The sequence below is a fragment of the Microtus oregoni genome, unplaced genomic scaffold (assembly GCF_018167655.1).
Source record: "Microtus oregoni isolate MIOR12 unplaced genomic scaffold, Mior012 000015F_ref0000493, whole genome shotgun sequence".
NCBI classification, from domain to species: domain Eukaryota; kingdom Metazoa; phylum Chordata; class Mammalia; order Rodentia; family Cricetidae; genus Microtus; species Microtus oregoni.
Genome location: NW_024543074.1, coordinates 28,937,731 through 28,957,099, shown reverse-complemented (window position 1 = coordinate 28,957,099; position 19,369 = coordinate 28,937,731). Strand labels below are relative to the sequence as shown.

Below are 19,369 nucleotides of genomic sequence, written 5' to 3'. Positions count from 1 at the left end.
TCTTCCAAAACTATCACAGGTTTATAGGCAGGCATAGCCAATAGCACTTTAAAACAAAGAGTGAGCATTGAGCACATAGCTCTATAGCATAGCAAATTAGCATGTAAAAGGTCTTGGGTTTGCCAGGTGGTGAGTGATGATGCACACCTTTAATCCCAGCACTCAGGAGGCAGAGGAGGCTGATCTCTGTAAGTTTGATGCCAGCCTGGTTGACAGAGAAACCGTCTTGAAAACAAAACAAAACACAGAAAAGGCCAGGGGATAGGGAACTCTATTTACTCTTGTCAAATATCAGAAAGCACACTCTAAAAATTAAAGTTAGGCCAGACCTGGAGAGAAGGCTCAGTGGCTAGGAGTGTATACTGGTTTTACAAAGGACCTGTTCTGGGGTACTGGCCCCCATGTCAGGTGGCTCACAGCTACAAAGAATGCAAAGTCTCTGGCCTCGGGAATTGCCCCCGTGTGCACAGACCACACTCACTCAGACACACTTGCAAATACATACTTTAAATTTTTTAAAATAAAAATTAGTGTTAGGAACTGGCACACACTTCCCAGAATTCAGGAAGTGTAGGTGAGAGGATCGGGAGTTCAAGGCCAGCCTGTTTTGACATAAATCGGGCCTAATATTTGCCAAGAAAAATAACTTGTACCTGTGCCTACACATCATGGATGCTAAAATCCAGGCCCTAAGAGAAAATTATTAGCTATCAATACATTCCCTCCCCCATATAGCACAACAAATGTATATATCCACTCATCTCTTTTTGTTGTTGTTGTATGTTTCTGCATATTTTGACACAAAACTGGAATTCTAGTTCAATATGATAATCATACCAGCACTTGGAAGGCTAACGCAGGAAAATTGCCCTACGTTTCAAAGAGACAAAAACTAGAATCCTACAGATCCTAGTTTCTGTCTCGGGTCATTTATGAATGTTCTTGTCTCCTAAACTGACATCCCAGCTCAGGTGCTGTGTCCTCTAAGAGACCCTCCCTCGAGCCCCTGACAATGGACCGCCCTGAACTGTCATCACGTCTGTCTTGTATGACACTTTCTCGTGTGCTTCTCATGTGTCTACTAAACCGGAACAGAGGGCTTGCCCTACTCCTCAGTGTATACTCATACACTTGGTGCCTAAATCCACAGAGGCGCTTTATAAATCTCAACCCCGTTAACCACAATGAGAGAAGGGAATTGACCTTGGCCTCTTTCAGAGGTCAAAATGGGAGTTCATGCTCTGGGCTTGGGTAACCCCAGTAGCACCTAAATCCGCCCTCCCCAGTCATTTCTCAGGACTGTTCCAAATCCGCAGGAAAGGACAAGCACACGGGGCTCTGTGTAGGATATATATTTATATATATATAATCACTCTCAGTTTATTGTACTTTATCCTTTTTACAGTAGGATTGGACACAGGCATTAAATAACTGCAGGGGGAGGGAGACCACTGGGAAGAGGAAGGAGGGGGAAAGCCCGGGCTCTCAAAGGAAGATCAGATCCAGTGGGAAGAGGGAAGGATCCATCTGAGTGTGGGATGTGGGGGCCACAGTGTTAGCGAAGAAAGGGGGGTTAGGATGGATAAGGACAAGCAGAGAAACCAGAGGAAATCGCCTCTCCTGAAGAAAACTCAGAGCAGGACTCTTATTTAACATTCTAGGGGGCATTATAGGGGTTGTTTGTTTGTTTGTTTTTTAAAGGCAAAAAAGTCTGAAAGAGACGGAGCCAAGAAATTCAGAGCTGAGCAGGAGGGGGCGTCTGAAAGTTTCAGGCCGGCATGCAGAAAGGGAAGAAGTTAGTGACCAGTTAGTAACTTGCAAGAAAAAGCCAGAGGGAGCATGGGGGTGGGCAGATTTGGGCTCAGGGAGTCCCCCCAGCTAGCTGACGTTTCCAAGGTGGCCACTGGGGATAGAGCCAGAATAGCGGCCCCTCCCCCAGAGCTCCCTGGGAAGTAGAACTTGAAAGATATTCTGGGAAGGCCAGTGGGGGAAGGGAGTCAACAGTTAAAAACAAAGTGGATATTCAGCGCAGGTCAAGCCCAGCTGTGTAGGAGCTGTTTGGATGACAGTTAAAGTCTAGGCCTACTAGAGAATTTTCTAGAAAAATTAAAGACTTCACTTCTAGTCCTCTTTTTCCAGAACGTGGACTCATAATTAGGGGAGAAGCAGGATGCACCAGGCAGGAAGGAAAAGACCACAGAACCAACCTGTACTCAGTTACAAATGGTTGCTTTTCAGAGGGGACAAGGATGGGTAGAGGAGAGGGCAGACCTGCTGGAGAAGCCAGAAGTCAAAGCCACCAAGATACTGGCTTCAGTGACAGAAGTGTGAAGAGATAAGAGGACAGGAAGAGCAAAGAACCGAACATGGGGTGGGGAGAGTATGTAGGTGGACAGGTTCACGGGCCATTTTCTACAGCTCTCCCGATGGAGTAGCAATTGAACCAAGAGCAGTAAGGGTTTACTCCTAAACACTCCAACCAGAAAAACTCCAGCTGTGCTGAGGGCTTGTGCATGCTAGGCACGTCCTCTATTGCGGAGCAACAGCTCCGGCTCCTGACTAGGAAATTCCTAACTCCTCTGTGGCCATCTTGACAGCCCATCTATCTGTCTCTGGCTAAGCTAAGGTTGGAGGATGGTGGAAATTGTGTGGCCATCAGGCTAGGTGGAGAAGTTGAGGAAGGGGACGTGAGGTTCAGACAAGTCATAGCTCTGTTATAAAAAATACCTTTTGGGTGGGTGAGGGAGGGATCAGGCAGGGTCAAGGACATTCCAGAAGCATCCACCACAGGGAAGAGTGGGGGAGGGGAGCCTCAGGTTTTGTTGATTCGAAGTTTGAAGGCCACGCGGCCAGCAAACTTGTCTCGCTCATCCTCTGTGGCGATATTGGCAGCGTTAATGCGGCATTCCACGTTCACCTCCACGTTGGGGGTCACGTTCAGGAACTTCACCGCCACCAAGGGCTGTGTATAGTTCACCTAGGCCAGAAGAAGACAAAGACTTAAGTCTCTTTCCCAGGATCCCCATTTTGCCCCTCTGGAGGGGAGCCGCCATCCAGGACCTTCCGTGGAACTTACGTGGAACTTTTTGCCATAGTACGGAAAGTACATGAGGTCAATGTTGCCATTGGCAGGGAACATGACAAAGTGGCCAAGATTTTCAGCATCTTCATCTCTCTGTGCGGGTGCAGGAAGGTTGAGCAGAGAGGATGTTAGAAACAGCAGCACCTGGAAGAGCTCACGAGACTTCCCTTGCATCTCCTTCACCCCAAATTATTCCTTCTAATTTGTTTTCCTTGAGCTGTGCATCTGCTCTGTGTGTGTGTGTGTGTGTGCGCGCGCGCGTGCGTTGTGTGTTCATGCACACATGTTCTTATCTGCATGTCTACATAAAGGGGCGACCTGTGTCCCATCCCATCAGACTAGATAACCTAAGGGTACTTGCTACAGCACAGTGGGGGGCCTTTTACTCCACTATCAACCCCAAGTTCTTACCCCATCCTTGGGAATCGGTCTCTGGAGCAGAGCCAAGAAAGAACAGATAAACAGTAAAGACTTGGTAGGAAGAAGGATGAGGGTGAATAGGGGGGCAGCAAATTTCTAGAGAGGACAGAGTTGGGCAGAGGTTCCAAGAACAACCTAGTTGTAGCAAAGGGTGCTAACTGATCAGCAGCTACCAGACGTCTGAAGGAGACTGAGCTGGAAGGGAGAGTGGAAGAAACCCAGACAATTGAGACCAAAGAGAAGGCAGATAAGGACGGAGCCAGAGGCCAGGGCTCTGGTGTAGGAGGGGGTGGGGCTGTCTTTAGGAAAGCAGGTTTCTGTATCCTAGAGAGAAGCATCAAGGCTAAGAGCCCCTTAGAACTCCAGCTGCACAGGAGCCCACTCTTACCCCCTTGTCCCTATAGTGTTGGGGCCTCTGAAAGCAAAACAGACAGGGAGATATGGCTGAAGCACTCAGAAACCATAAAGTACAAACAGGCAGGCAGGGAGCGAGGGAGGGCGCACACTCTCACCTTCCCAACACAGCTGACGTTCATACTCTGATTTGCCCCTGCATAAAAGTTGATGACCTGGAGAAAGGAAAGAGGGCGGAGTGAGAAGGGGCCACATCTTGGTGTCCAGCCTTCCAGCTCCTGAACTTAGGTTCCACTGACCCCGCCTCTCACTCGGTACAAACAACGAAATATCTCTTTAATGCCCATTAACCCCAGTGAAAGGACACATTAGTTAACAGATGGTGGCCCCAGCTCCCTCCTCCATTCTCCCTAGGGACCAAGGTCGTGGGTACCCGGTTCATTTTGATGAAGACACAGGGCTGCCCAGTGCTGTAACCATAGTGGGTAGGGTCCCCGATGCCAGAGCAATCGCCCAGCTGTGTCCGGTTGAATTGGCAGGCCCGTTTTGGATAGTTGAGAACCCCATTATCTGGCTGCTCATAATACCGACCAGGGCGGCAGATATCATTCTTCTGAGCCTGGACGGAGTCGTTGTAAGCTAGGAGGTGGGAGGGAGAGAGGGAGTCAGAGGCCGGATGTTCCACTTTTAGGGTCCCCAATTCCTCCTCAAGGTCCTGGGGAGCCCCACACTCACGCTCTAAGAACTTGTTGAGCTTCTGAACATGCTGATCCCAACTTTCAGTGTCACTGATGTTGACAATAACATCCAGGTTCTCGGTCTTGGGGCGAATCATCAAGCCTAGAGTCAAACGTGAGGAAAGGTTGGGGGTCATAGGTGAGGAGAAACACATCGCGGAAAGAAAACAGATGTGACATACACCAGGATAAGAGATGGGGCACAGATCTGAGGTTGCCTTCCCGGGAGGGCAATCTCCTGTGGCATTTGCCACTTCTCCAGATCATGTAACTCCCAGCAGCAGGACATGGGAAGGAAGGCCAAATTCAAGAACTTCCCATCAAACTCCTGGAAAGAGCAAGCGCCTCATGAGGTGCTTGAAGACACACCAGTTTAAGAGCAGCTGCTAAGGGAACCTCTTCACTCACCTGGTGTGGCCAGTCGATCCTGGTACTTGGGAGTGTGGTCAGAGACAGTCTGCAGCATGGCCCACATGGTAAGGGTGAACATGGCCGTGAGGAAGCCATAGAAGACGAGGTAGAAGAGGAGGATGAAGGCTAGGATGGAGGAACTAGAGTCAGCAGGTTCCACACCTCCTCTACCTCACCTAGCCCACCACCACACTCATGCTTCTTCCCTCTCAAGCTGTGTACTGGGAGCGACAGGATATCTTGGGGCCTTCCCCTGGGATCCAAAGGAAACAAGCTGGAACCAGGCAGAGCCTAGCTCCAGCCCTGACTCCCAGCCTCCTCCTGGGGCACAGTGAAGTCAGACATTTTGCAGGCCACAAGAGACGTAAGCTGTAGTTGTGACAATTCCAAGAATAGGTCACTGTCGCTCTGCCTCTAGTTACACCCCCAATTTCTCAACCTGTGTATGGTCCTGAAAAGACATGACGGCCCACTGCATGGGAATTGAAGCTGAGAGATGTGCGGCTAGCACAAGGGATGGAAGCTGGTGAGGCCGCTACTCGCGGCCAACTTCCTATGACCTCAGAGCCGAGGCTCCTAGGACTCAAAGAGCAAGATCTCTCTCTCTCTCTCTCTCTCTCTCTCTCTCTCTCTCTCTCACACACACACACACACACACACACACACACACACACACACACCCTGTGAAAGCCAAACTTTGGAAGCAGCTCCTGAAAGGAGGGAGCTCAGCCCAGCTACAGACTCTAAGTCATAGTCATAGCCAGGACATCGGCAGTCACACAGGAGCCTGGCTGGAGTCAAGGAGATGACAGACATCCCTAGAAGCCTTCCCTGGACATGGTATCTGGTGACTCCTCTCCTAGGCCTCGCCTGAGGAGGACATGCTGTTCCAACCACCCTGAGCTATCTATCAGTCTTTCCACCCAAGAAGACAGTGTCTCGGTGGCCCCAAGCGTTCATTCATTGATCCCTCACATCCCAGAGGGTCTCTGGTTCCTTGAGGACAAGGGCTGCATTGATCTCCTTTCAAGGTTCCCTAAGTCTTAGGTGGGTGGTCTGATGAAATTGTGTCCAATCAATGTGGCTATATTGTAAATTATGTCACACAGAATCCCTGTGCTTTAACTCTGCTTGGCCCTCCCCTCACCTGTGTCCATCAGCAGACCCTGGCTACATAAAAGTCCTTGCACACCCCCAAGGCAAGGATAGACAATCCGTCAGTCCCCCCCAGGCATCATCCCATGGAAACACCCAGTCTGAGGATGTATCCATCTCAGCACAGTGACCATTTTTCTCTCGCCTCTGACATCTGAAAACATCTAGCCTGAAAAAGTGTCATCCCTCCTGGCAGCCCCCTACCCACAAAGCAGCCACAGAAGGCTCCAAACGCCAATGGTGGAATACAGACAAACAACTTCCGCTGTTAAGAACGCACCCCCCCAAGACCCCCCTACCAGATCCGCCCCCTCATGAATGTTCCCAGGGTCCAAGGGGGTGGGTGAGAGCTAAAAATAGACGAGGTTGGCTAGCTAGTGAAAGCCAGAGGGAGAGTTAGGGCACTCTTCGGGGAGGGGGGTGAAGACCGTGTGCAGCCGGCAGGGCCTGAACCGGAGCGGGAGCGCCACAGCACGGACACGCGCGCAGAACCCGCGACCCCCCGCCCGAGGGGGCTCCGCGGGGGGCGAGCAGGCGGCAGTGACCTACTTTCTCCGCCTCCGCAGCGGCCAGCCAAGAGAGATTAGACCGCTGATTCGGGCCCCTCCCGGTCCAAAGCCCAGCAGTGGGGGCTGGACGCCAGGGACCCGGCAGGGGAGCTGGGGTGACGCCCGCGGGACCCTGTGCCCCAAAGGCGTCGCTGGGCAGTCAGCCACCACCTTTCCCGCGCCAGCCCGCGTACCCCAGCTGGTCCCGGTGCGCCCCATGAACTGGTGCGTCCGCGGGTTCCACACGAACTCCTTCCACTCCTCAACCACCTGCCCGCAGCTCTTCTTCTCTTTCTGGATGACCATCTTGGCGGCACTGGGCGAGTCCCGGTGTGCTGCGGGGGCTGCGGAGAAGCGGGGGCGTCGCGCGCTGAAGCCCTCCACGCACCCAAATGCGCGGGGAGCGAGGCGAGGGAGACTCTACTCAGATATGCAGCTGCTGCAAATTCCGGGGTGCACAGCCACTCACTGTGGTCTGCTGGCAGCGTAGCTGAGGTGCGCCGAGGCTAGGCCCCCCCCTACTGCGATAGAAAGGGGGGCTGTCAAAACAGGGAAAGAACCAGGGGAAGGAATGCCAAGGCAGCTTCACCCCACACACCGCCTAGAAGCAAAGCAAAAAGGGGTGCAAAAAACAGACGGCTACAAAAACCTGGCGAAACGCAGAAAAAGCGGGGTGCAGAGAAGCAGGGAAAAATGGGGGAGGGAGCCGCCCCGAAATCCGAGATGCAAAGAGGCTGTGGAACGCGGCAGGTGGCCGATTAAAGCTCCTCCGACAAACGGCGAGAGCCACACCACTGTTGGCCCAGCCAGTGGGAGCTGGGGCGGGGACGGGCAGTTGGGGTGGGGGGGGGGAAACAGGCAAAAAACAGGGGAGCACCGAGGCGGAGGCTCCGCTCCTCAGCAGTGCGGGGAGCACGGTCCCTGCGCACGGTCTTTATATTCTGTGACTCTGAGGGTGTCCGCCCCCTTCCCACCCACTCCCCAGGAACCCCGCCTCTTCGATGCTCGCCCGGGAGATCTCATACATATGTAAATTTAGAGGATTGGACCCGCCCCCTGCAGGGTCCTTTAGTCCTAAAGGGTTCTTCCTTAACCAAGACCCCAGGTACTGTACTGAAACAAGGTGGGACAAGAGGACAGAGGGTGCGTGTGGATGGAATGGAGGAAAAAATTACCCCCAGAGAGGCTCAAACCGAAAGACAAGCTGATGCGTACTCAAAAGTGGGGGCACAGGGCAGGGAATTTGAAAGGAGACTAAGATAGAGTTACTTCGAAAACCTCCGGAACAGAGGACAGAATGTGAGAGGAATAAAGAAAAGCGCCAGACACCAAGAAAGAGCCAAGAAACTAGAACACACAGGGAGGGAGGGATAGAAGCCACCACAGGATGCCCTTCTTCTCAGGTCCACCCTACGGCGTACCCCGCGCCTTAGCTCTACAGCTAAGTAGGTCCTCTCAGCACCTGCCATTCGGGCAAATCGTTACAGAGCCCCTACTATCCGAGGAAGCCAAACAAGCCACTGAAGTTGGAGCTCCTACTTTAAAAAGTCATTATCTCCACTTCTTTCAGTGGCAGGAACACAGCCCACTTGTGGGGGTCAGACAATAATTTGCAGGGGTTGGTTCTCCATCCCAGGCTGGCCTTAAAGAGATTCTCTGCCTCCCAAATTCTGGATTTATAAAAATATGCTACACAGGTGTTGGCAGAATGCCTCTAATCCCAGCATGAGTGTAGGCAAACGGATCTCTGTGAGGCCAGCCTGGTCTACAAAATAAGATCCAGGACTACAGAACTACACAGAGAAACCCTGTCTCGAAAAACCAAACAAACAAAAAAGACAAAAAAAGAAAAAAGCCTCAATGATCTGTTATTGCCACTGGTGGTGGTAGTACTGGTTTTTGTTTTGTTTTCCCAGGTCGGTCTGGAATACTGGTCTAGAGAAGGCAAGATGAATTTGAACTCCTTGATCCTCCTGATTCGACTCCTGATACTGGGTTTGCAGGTGGAGCATCATCTTCTCCAGCCCCAGGCTGAACTTAGGACTCTCCTTCCTCTGCCTTCTGAGTGCTGAAATGGCAGGCAGCCATGACTGGCTGACTGTAATTTGAAGTGTAGTATAAGTGTCAAGGAAATAACTCTAGCGTTCTAAACTGTAAAATGACATGGTCCATTCAACCAGGCATGGTGACAGTTCTGGGAAACTGGAGTAGGATGGAGGCCAGGGGTTCAAGGTCAGTCAGGACAACACAACCAAACCCTAACTCAGGAAAAAGCGGGGTGTGGGGGGGAACTATAGTAATCCATCCTGGTAATCCAAACCAAAGGCAAGAGGATAATGTTTGAGGCCAACCTGGGCTACACAGAGAAACCTTGTCTCAAAAATAAAGCCAGTGCGTATGTGGGGGGGGGGTTTATCCTGGGGGAGCTGGAAGAGAAAGGTGTGAGTAGATATTATCAAAATACATTGTATATATGTAAAAGCTTCTCAAAGAATAAATAAAATAGTCATATATATATATATATATATATATATTACCCTCACATCCACGTGTGTGTGTGTTAAGGCCATGAGAAGCAAGGCCAGCCCTAGCTTTACAGCATGTGAGTATGAACAGGACATCAAGGCAGAAGATGGAAAGGAGAGAAGAGAAGAGAATGAGAGCGAGGAAGAGTAAGCGATGGGGATAAGGCAAAGAGAGGAATCCAGGCTGGCACCTGAATTTTTCTACTGAGCAAATGGATTATGAACTTACTTGTGTGCTTTGTCTATGCAACTGTGTCGTAAACTTCCTCTTCCTACCCCAGTGCTGAGATTGAAACCTGGGGCTCTATACAGAATAGGCAAATACGCTACCACTGAGCCAACTACCTCCACTCTACACTTTTTGACAGTAGGCCTTTGTCTTTGCAAGATAATGCTGGTTGCTGAATTCAGCTTAAATATGGAATGGATTTTCTGCAAGAAATCCCAGAGAGCAGCTTGTTCTCTCCACTAAGAGAAGAGCACTAAATGAATGGATGGACAGACAGACGCGCGCGCAACACACTCACACACACACACACACACACACACACACACACACAGGCAAATACAGCCTATGGTGGCCTCCAGCTTCTTGGCTGAGTCTCTTCCCTGGGCACCAGGCTCATTTTCTTAGAAAAGAAACGGTGAAAATCTTCTGGGAACTAGAGAGAGGCCACTGAGTGAGATGCCTGTCGCTCCCTCTCTTAGCCTTCTGTAGGTAAGGAGTGGGTAGATGGGAGGGAGGGGGAGCTTCCATACTCAAAGGCAGACAAGCTGAGAAAGGGGAGATCCAGAAAAGCCTAGGGTTGACCTAGATGGGTGGAGGGCACGGGGCGAGGGGGACGGACAGAGAACCACTAGCAACCTCCAACCTGAAGTCTGGGGCTTCAATCCCAAGCCCTTCTGGAACCTGCCTCCATCCAGGATCTCCAGAAAGGGTCAGGTGGCTGCCCCTCCTCACTGTCCCAGAGGCAAAGTCAGCAAAGGTCCTTGCTGCCTCACACACATAATTCTAGGATCTAACCTTTTTCCCATTATTTACTTATTATATGTGTGTATGTAGAAGTCATAACAACGTGTGACTTTTTTTTTTTCTGAGACAGGGTTTCTCTGTGTAACAACTGGCTGTCCTGGAACTCGATTTAATTCGTAAACCAGGCTGGCCATGAACTCATGGAGATCTGCCTGCCTCTGCCTCCCAAGTGCTAGTATTGAAGGCTTGTGTCACCACCACCCAGCCTCTCCACCCATTTTTTTAATGGATATATTTATTTATTATGTATACAACATTCTGCCTTCATGTATGCCCGCATGTCAGAGGAGGGCGCCAGACCTCATTACAGATGGTTGTGAGCCACCATGTAGTTGCTGGGAATCGAACTCAGGACCTCTGGAAGAGCAGCCAGTGCTCTTAACCACTGAGCCATCTCTCCAGCCCCCTCCACCCATTCCTCCACACTCTAGGAATGAAACTCAGGTCATCATGGTTGGTAGCAGCCTGGTACCTGCCGAGCCATCCAGCCCTAATTCCAGGTTTTAGGTGAATGAGTTAAATAAGGTGGCAGAGGCAAAGCTCAGAGTTTGCAAGCTGAAAGCAATCTCCTGGTTCAGCTCAGTGGTAGAGCACTTACCTTGCACATGTGAGGTACCAAGATCTATTGTTAGCACTGGGGGAAAACAGTCTGTGGATGGAGAGTGGTGATGTTTGTATGACTGGTAAATGTCCTTTATGCTACTGAGATGAACACTTGACAATGGTTAGGGTGGTCATTTTTATGTTGCTTGTATTTTATCACAACTAAAACAAAACAAAACAGCAAGATAAAACACAAATGTTCCCGCACTGACCAGATGGAGCCCAGACTCTCAGCAGGACACACCAGGCCTTTCATCACATGAGCCAAGGAGCCTCCCAAACCTACCTTCTTTCCCCTTCTTTCCGTCTGAGGCTGCCCAAGGCTCAACCACATGACATACCCTTCCCTGTTCTCTAGATTAGCAGCCTCAGATTTACTCATCAAAAAATTAAATGTGATGGTAATAAAAACAGCAATATAACCCACATTTTGAGTACTTTTCATGCCAAGCTCTGTAGCAGATATTTTTACCTACATGATTTTATCAAATCTTTAAAGCACCCCTAGGGATGGAGTAAAGCTGACTTCTGCGAGTTTGAGACCAGTCTGGTCTGCCTAGTGAGTTCTACACTAGCCAGAGCTGCAGAGTGAAACCCTGCATACAACAGTAATGGCGAGAACTGAGACTGAAAGCCATTTGCTCAACGTCGTACATCTAATGGCTCATCCCTTGATATTGCTTGATGAAATTAATATCTAAATTTTCTGGAAGCTCATAGAGATCACTGGTTTGTGGGTTTTTGTTTTTTTCCTTTTAGTAGTATTATTGTTGTTGCTGTTATTATTGTTGTTGTTATCATTATTATTTACTTTGGTTTTTCCTGACAGGGTTTCTCTGTGTGGTCCTGGCAGTCTTCAAGCTCGATTTGTAACCCTGGCTGGCCTTGAATTTAGAGATCTGCCTGCCTCTGCCTCCCGAGTGCTGGGATTAAGGGTGTGCAACACCTTACCTGGTGTTTGTTTTTTGTTTTTTGGGTCCCCCCCCTTTTAAATATCCCTACTAGGAACTGGGAATATAGCTCAATGTTAAAGTATTCTCTCAGTATTGCATGTCTATTCCTAGACAGAAGTAGGGTATGATGGTCTATATAGTGAGCACAGGCCAGTTAGAACTATATAGTGAAACCCTACCTTGAAGGAAAAAAGGTAGAAACATAAATAAAGCAGATTACAGCCTAGAGGATTTGCCAAAGGTGCCCAGAGCCTCAGCACTGTATAAACCTGGCATAGTGGTGCTCATCTATAATCCCAGCACTCAAGAGGTGAAGGCAGGAGATTCGGAGATCATCTTCAGCTACACAGAGTTTGAAGCCAGCTTGGGCAGCATGAAATACTGTCTCAAAAAATAGATGTGGTTTTGATAACATTTTACATATGTATCTGTCAACACCCTGGGTCTCTGGGGACATCATCAAGCCTTCTTCATCCTTAGAATCCCTGTCTGTGACCTAACACAGTGCTTGGCATCCTGTCAGCACCCAATAAATGTTAGTTGAAAGAGAGAGAAAGAACAGAGGGCAGATGAGGGGGATGGTGGAGGGAGGGAGAGAGAGGCAGTGGATAGGCTGGAGTGAGTGGAGGAGGCCAGGCCTTGAGGCTTCAGAGTGTGCTGCCAAATCTGGAAAGTTTTTTCTTCTTGGAGGGGGTGGGTGTCAGAGAAGGCAAGGGATGGTGAGCAGGCACAGTCGATGCCCTTGGTGGGGGCTTGGCAAAGTCTGTGTTGAAGCAAAGTCAGTCTTAATGAGAGAGTGTAGACAACTTTGGACTGTGGTCAGGAATCCTGGAATCTAGGGCAGGCTGGAGAAGAAAGGTTGGGGGCATAGTGTCCTAGAGAGGGCATGGTGGAGGCAGAGGAGAAAAACTAGCCCCTGAGACATTCTGAGCACATAAAGCCAGGAAGTTACCACCCAGAACACAGTCCTCTTTGATGGATGCCCATATGTATACAGGTTCTTCAATCGATCCCCGCTGGCTCACACCTGAAGCCTCCACAGGGCGACTTCTCATTGTTCAGGTCTCTACTCCAGTGACATTACCCCAGAGGCCCTCCTGACCACCTGATGACCCACCCCACAATGCCCTTTCTTTCTCCCTCTACTCTAGTCTTGGCTTTTACTCCTTTTATAGTTATAGCTACTATTGAAATGATGCGGCTGACTGGCGCACGCCTTTGATCCCAGCACTCGGGAGGTAGAGACAGGCAGATCTCTGTGAGTTTGAGCCCATCCTAGTCTACAGAGCAAGTTCCAGGACAGGCTCCAAAGCTACAGAGAAACCCTGTGTTGAAAAAAAAAAAAAAGAAAAAAAAAAGGAAGGAAGGAAGAAAAGAAGGAAATGATGCTTTTTAGGAGAGTTGTTTTATTAGTTTTTGTTTTGTTTTGTGTAGTAGGAGACTGCTCATTTGTTTTCCAGCCATCCAGACCCAAAATAAACACACAGAAACTGTATTAATTACAACACTGTTTGGTCAGTGGCTTACGCATATTTCTAGCTAACTCTTTTTTTTTTTTCTCAAGACAAGGTTTCTCTGTAGCTTTGGTGCCTATCCTGGAACTAGCTCTTGTAGACCAGGCTGGCCTTGAACTCACAGAGATCCACCTGCCTCTGCCTCCTGAGTCCTGGGATTAAAGGCATGTGCCACCACTGCCTGGCTAAAAAAAAGTTCTTGAGTAAGCAGGGCACAATGGTACGTACACACACCAGAGGTGGCCGAGTCGGGAGAATATGAGTTTGAGTGAGGTCAGCTTGGTCTACATAGCAAGTTCCAGTCTAGCAAGGGCTGCAAAGGGAGACTGAGAGGCAGAACTGAGGCTGGAGTCTCGGGAGGACTCACTCCTTGGCAACTAGGATATAAGGATTCTGAGAAGAGCTGAAACATGGAGCTGGCGGCTTGGGCTTGAAGTTGCCACGGATGGTGAGGGTCACCAGAGGCTCGATATCCTGTCCTGTTTTTAGACAGAGTCTCAGTCTGGAGATATACTTTAGGGGCAGAGTGTTTGCCTCGCATGCACAGGCCTCGATCCCCTCACCAGCCACACAAAGTCAGACAGGTCTTCTAGTCGAGACTGACCTCCACCTCATCGGATGTACAGGGTAGTGGTGAACTCCTGGAAGTCCTACCCACCAACTGAGTGGTGGGGGTGACAGGGGCCACCACTGGATACAATGTTGCAACTCCCACCTTGGGCTTCAACGGTAGGGAAACACCCACCCCTCTAAATTCTTTGATAGCAGAAATGTTCCTGAATCTGCCTCTTCTTTCCATTTGGAGCCTCGACAAACTAGTCTTTAGTCTTTGTTTAATGAAAGAAGCCTTACTGCAGGCAGCAGCAGAAACGAGGCTAGGAGAGCTGCCGCTTTGGCCCCTCTGGCCTCTTCTTTTTTCTCCTTTTCGCAGTGTTTAGGGACAGAACCCAGGGCCTCCCACCAGCAGGCAAGCTTTCCACTCTAAGCTCTTTTTGCTCTTTCCCTGACTTTCCCAGAACCTCTGCTCCAGATCTCTGTGACACTCTTACGCCCCCTGCTGCCCCAGACAACAAATTCCTGTGCTGACATGAGAGTCTTAGAATGTGGATGTTGGGGAAGAGGGCAGGCTCTCAGCTTCCAGGTGATGTGTGTGTGTCCATGGTTCCTGTTCCCGGGGCTGAGCCTAAGTCACCATATCGTCGGGAAAGCTCTCTCCGCCTTCCAGTCTACGTTATAGCCTCACAGTCCCTGCGCTGGCACAACTCTCCAAGTGCATTTCTGCAGCACTTATAAATTCCAGTTGTCCTTCTATTTGCTGCCATTTGAAGCAAACTCACCTCTCCTATTGGTCCATGAGCATCAAAAGAAAGCACAGTTGTTTTTACTCTTCAGCACACCTCAGTGCTTACCATGCTGCCCAGTCCACTGCCAGAGCACAGTAAATATTCGTTGAATAAATGGCTGCATTCACAGTTCCTTTTTATTTTTAATGACAGGGCTTCACATAGCCCAGGCTGGCCTCAAGCATGCTATATAGCCAAGGATGGCACTGAGGCCCTGGTTCTCCCAACTCCACCTGTCATGGGTTTCCAGGCTTGCTCCACCATGCCTCCTTCTCAAAGGGGGTTGGCTTGGTGGGAAGTGTGAGTGATATTGTTTGGTCTCTGAGGACAGCTGTGAGTCCAGATGTTCTGGCTTCTGTTCAGGGCCTGGTCTACATCCAGTCTCTGTCCTTGTACCCAAAGATCCCTCAAGCAAAAGGAAGCAGAAGAGTTGTCTCCTACGGAAAGGTGGCATAGAGGTGGCACCAAGCATCAGGGTAGCTCAGACCAAGTAGCTCCATCTCTACTATCTGAATTTCCACAATCACTTCCTCTCCCTTTTAAAGATTATTTTAGGACAGAGTCTTGCTATATAGCACAGGCTGGCCTTGAACATGCACTCGTTTTGCCTGATCCTCCCCAGTGTTGATTGTAAATAAATGTGTGTGTGTGTGATGTGTGCTGTGTGTGCTATGTGTGTGATGTGTGTGTGGTGTGTGTGTGTGGTGTGTGCTGTGTGTGCTATGTGTGTGATGTGTGTGTGGTGTATGTGTGGTGTGTGTGTGGTGTGTGTGTTATGTGTGTGGTGTGTGTGTGTTATATGTGTGGTATGTGTGTGGTGTATGTGTGATGTGTGTGTGGTGTGTGTGCTATGTGTGTGATGTGTGTGTGGTGTGTGTGTGTGGTGTGTGTGTGTGGTGTGTGTGGTGTGTGTATGATGTGTGTGTGGTGTGTGTGTGGTGTGTGTATGATGTGTGTGTGTGGTGTGTGTGGTGTGTGTGTGTGTGGTGTGTGTATGATGTGTGTGTGGTGTGTGTGGTGTGTGTGGTGTGTGTGTGTGGTGTGTGTGGTGTGTATGTGTGAGGTGTGTGTGGTGTGTGTGTGGTGTGTATGTGTGTGGTGTGTGTGGTGTGTGGTGTGTGTGTGGTGTGTATGTGTGTGGTGTGTGTATGATGTGTGTGTGTATGTGTGAGGTGTGTGTGGTGTGTATGTGTGTGGTGTGTGTATGATGTGTGTGTGGTGTGTGTGGTGTGTGTGGTGTGTATGTGTGATGTGTGTGTGGTGTGTGTGGTGTATGTGTGATATGTGTGTGTGGTGTGTGTGGTGTGTATGTGTGTGGTGTGTGTGGTGTGTGTATGGTGTGTGTGGTGTATGTGGTGTATGTGTGATGTGTGTGTGGTGTGTGTGGTGTGTGTGTGGTGTGTATGTGTGTGGTGTGTGTGGTGTGTGGTGTGTGTGTGGTGTGTATGTGTGTGGTGTGTGTATGATGTGTGTGTGTATGTGTGAGGTGTGTGTGGTGTGTATGTGTGTGGTGTGTGTATGATGTGTGTGTGGTGTGTGTGGTGTGTGTGGTGTGTATGTGTGATGTGTGTGTGGTGTGTGTGGTGTATGTGTGATATGTGTGTGTGGTGTGTGTGGTGTGTATGTGTGTGGTGTGTGGTGTGTGTATGGTGTGTGTGGTGTATGTGGTGTATGTGTGATGTGTGTGTGGTGTGTGTGGTGTGTGTGGTGTGTATGTGTGATGTGTGTGTGGTGTGTGTGGTGTGTATGTGTGTGATGTGTGTGTGGTGTGGTGTGTGTGTGTGATGTGTGTGTGGTGTGTAGGGGTGTGGTGTATGTGTGGTGTGTGTGTGTGTTTCCATGGCTAGCCCCCCCTCTATCCAATTTCACTTTCTAGTAAAAGAACCACAGCCTCATGCACGCTAGGTTTGCACTCTATGCCTCAATGATACTCCACGTGTCATCCCTTTCTTCTCTCCCCGAGGCTCCCTTCCCCTCAGAATGTGTCCACTCTCCCTATAGCTACTTAAACAGAATTCGCTTACCTGGTAAAGCCCCAAGGGAAAGATGGCTCTGAGGGTGGGACCAGAGTCTCTGGAGGGAGGCAAATCTCCAAAGGGACACAGCAAGGACCTCCATCTTTGGTCCTTGACTCAAGACCACTTTGAAGTTATCCAGCTTCAGCTGAAGAGGGAGTTCCAAGTCCAGGGGTAAAGCTAGTTTTGGTTCTACTCCAGAAGACAGCACCACCTTCTGCAGTGGGCAGGGCAGAGAAGGCATTAAGAGAGGAAAGGACGAGCCACGTCTACACCTTGCAGCTCCTCTCGCTCCCTTAATTCAGCCTCTGAGCTATACTTCCGTGCAATGTCCTGGTTTGACCTTCTGTGAAACCATCCCCAGCCCCAAATAAGCACGCAGTCTAGGTAAAAGCTGTCTGCCTTTTGTGATGTCTCTGGCTTTCCACCCTGATCTCAATGCCCACTTAAGCCTTTCTACTACTAAACCACCCCCTTGCCTCATTTTCCCCAGAATCCGCTAAATACAGCCAGCATTCCACCCTCTTCCTTTACTTGATCTTGGAGGTGAAGGGTAAGCCAAGAAGAATTTCTTCCTGTCCCAAGAGCAAGGAGGCATCCGGAACCATCCACCATCTTAAATCCCAGCTCCAGAGAAAAGCTCCAGGGGTCCGTGTGAGGCTGGGGAATGTCTAGGGGGAAAAATTATTCTCCTGAGGCTGTAAGACTTGGGTTTTATGTTAAAGAGAGACAGAGGAAGGCAGAACTGGACATGGAGAGGAAAGAGATTTTAAAAAGTCTACCTTGGAGACTGAATTCTGCATGGGTCCCTGGCGGGAAGAACAGTCCAGGCTGCAAGTCCATGCCACAGTTTCCGAGGTTAGTAGTGGCAGAGGGTGAGAGCTGGGTCTCGTGGCCCAGCCAGATATCTCGACGTATACATCCGTCTAGTGCAGGAACCAGCTGAAGTGGGTTGGGAGTGGAGTGGTGGAAAATGTTGGGATGGTGGGATCAGGGCATCTGAATCCGTTAACCCCTAGCATTTCCTCTTAGGAAGGCAAGTGTTTATTTTTCTCTCTGTGGCTCGTTTGTTTGTTTGTTTGTTTGTTTGTTTTTGAGACAGGGTTTCTCTGTGTAGCAGTCCTAGCTGTCCTGGAACTAGCTTTTGTAGACCAGGCTGGCTTCGAACTCACAGAGATCTGCCTGCCTCTGCCTCCTTCACCCAGAGTTCCATGTAGCCACATAGCTCTTACTCCACCCCACTCTCCCTAAAACCTGAACTTAGGGTTCCATAGCTTGGCCCTAGGATGTAGTTACCGGGAACCGAAGACTGGAGGCAGGGAGGAGGAGTCCCCCTAGGGCAATCCTCATGCTGGGCTGGGCCCTGTCAGCCAGAGATCCAGAGATTTGTCTCAGGCACAGCACCTCCTTCCTGTCCACCGACAGCAGCAGTGAATCCCCATTCATCTTCAGCTCCACCTACAGGACGGGACCAGAAGCAGAAAGAAGCAAAAGCAGAGGGCCCTGAGTCTGTCACCTCCACTTTCCTCAGAGGCAGCCTAGCGCAGCTGAAAGAGGATGCACTAGAAGACGCATCCTTGGTCCCTCAGACTGTGTCACTACATACTGACTCCGCCTGGGAATTCCCATCTGATGAAAGAGGGATAAGAACAGCTACTTCACAGGGACTGTGCATCACTAAGAAGAGAGGACCATCGTGAAGGTATGTTCCTGCTCTCCTTCCTCATCAAATAAAGGTGACATCCCCCAGCAGAGTTCTCTTACCTGGTGCCATCTCCCATCACTGAGCCGAGGACCAAAGCCTACTGTAAGCCGAGCCCAGAGATTGTGCAGCTGAATTTCAGGCTGGCCATCCCGAAGTCCCAGCATGAACCAATCATCTTTGGTGTTAGTGTCCCCATAAAAAATCACTCCCTCTGGATCCCAGGTTCGAAACTCAAAGGAGGAATAGGGTCTGGAAGGACACAGAAGGAGAGACTGTGTATGGGATGTGTGGGGTTTCAGGGTTGAGGGGAGTGGAACTCTGGGAGATAACATGGGGGGGGGAGGGAAGGTCAGAGGGCTGGGTCAAGAGGTCAAGCGACGGGGCTGGAGAGATGACTCAGCGGTTAAAAACACTGGCTGCTCTTCCAGAGTTACAACTGTCTGTAACTCCAGTTCCAGGGGATCCAACACCCTCACACAGACATACACGCAGACCAAACATTAGTACACATAAAAATAAAAAGAAGTTTAAGACAAAAAGAGGCAGAGTAACTTCCGTACTTGCTGATTTTGGCGACATCAATGGTTATCACAGTGACAGGCTCTTGTCCTGGGCCATTGCTGAGGTACCTAGGCGGAGGGGCCTGAGCACTCTGTCAGAAAAAAGAGAATGAGCTGAGTCAAGATGTTTCAGAGGCAGACAAGCACGGCTACCGGGTCAGAAGAGGAGAGGACGGGAAAAGGCAGAGCTAAAACGTAGCTCATTTAAACACACAGGGGAACCCCATCCCATTCTGCACCTGGTTAGGAACAGTGTGTCTCAGAGGCTGTCCCTGGTGGGTGTGAGGTGGTGGCAGCAGCAGCAGCAATAGCAGAAGCAGCCGTCGATGCAAGCAGGAGTCTCTGTTCTCCATTGATAGCCACTGTCCACTCTGCAGCTCAGACAGAGGAGAACAAGTGGAGTAGGTAGCC

At 49.9% G+C, this 19,369-nt stretch overlaps 2 protein-coding genes across 3 annotated transcripts; both read right to left on the bottom strand.

The window, feature by feature from the left end:
• Positions 1-1,337: 1,337 nt before the first annotated feature.
• On the bottom strand, positions 1,338-7,569 carry Atp1b2 (ATPase Na+/K+ transporting subunit beta 2). Of its 2 annotated transcripts, XM_041665153.1 has the most exons (8): positions 6,902-7,569; positions 5,002-5,130; positions 4,592-4,696; positions 4,290-4,495; positions 4,015-4,071; positions 3,891-3,917; positions 3,077-3,175; positions 1,338-2,977 (listed from the first exon to the last, which is right to left on the bottom strand). In XM_041665153.1, the coding sequence occupies exons 1-8, from the start codon at positions 7,011-7,013 to the stop codon at positions 2,813-2,815; spliced, it is 900 nt and encodes a 299-aa protein (XP_041521087.1). In that variant the 5' UTR covers positions 7,014-7,569; the 3' UTR covers positions 1,338-2,812. The 2 variants fall into 2 exon arrangements, with proteins under 2 accessions (XP_041521087.1, XP_041521088.1); XM_041665154.1 differs by lacking the exon at positions 3,891-3,917 and having other exon boundaries at positions 6,902-7,566.
• A 7,351-nt stretch (positions 7,570-14,920) lies between these two features.
• On the bottom strand, positions 14,921-19,311 carry Shbg (sex hormone binding globulin). The gene is made up of 8 exons (XM_041665692.1): positions 19,198-19,311; positions 18,959-19,050; positions 18,458-18,647; positions 17,990-18,151; positions 17,476-17,635; positions 17,228-17,364; positions 16,703-16,910; positions 14,921-15,115 (listed from the first exon to the last, which is right to left on the bottom strand). Exons 1-8 carry the CDS (start codon positions 19,309-19,311, stop codon positions 14,952-14,954), a joined length of 1,227 nt encoding a protein of 408 aa, XP_041521626.1. The 3' UTR covers positions 14,921-14,951.
• Positions 19,312-19,369: the final 58 nt, after the last annotated feature.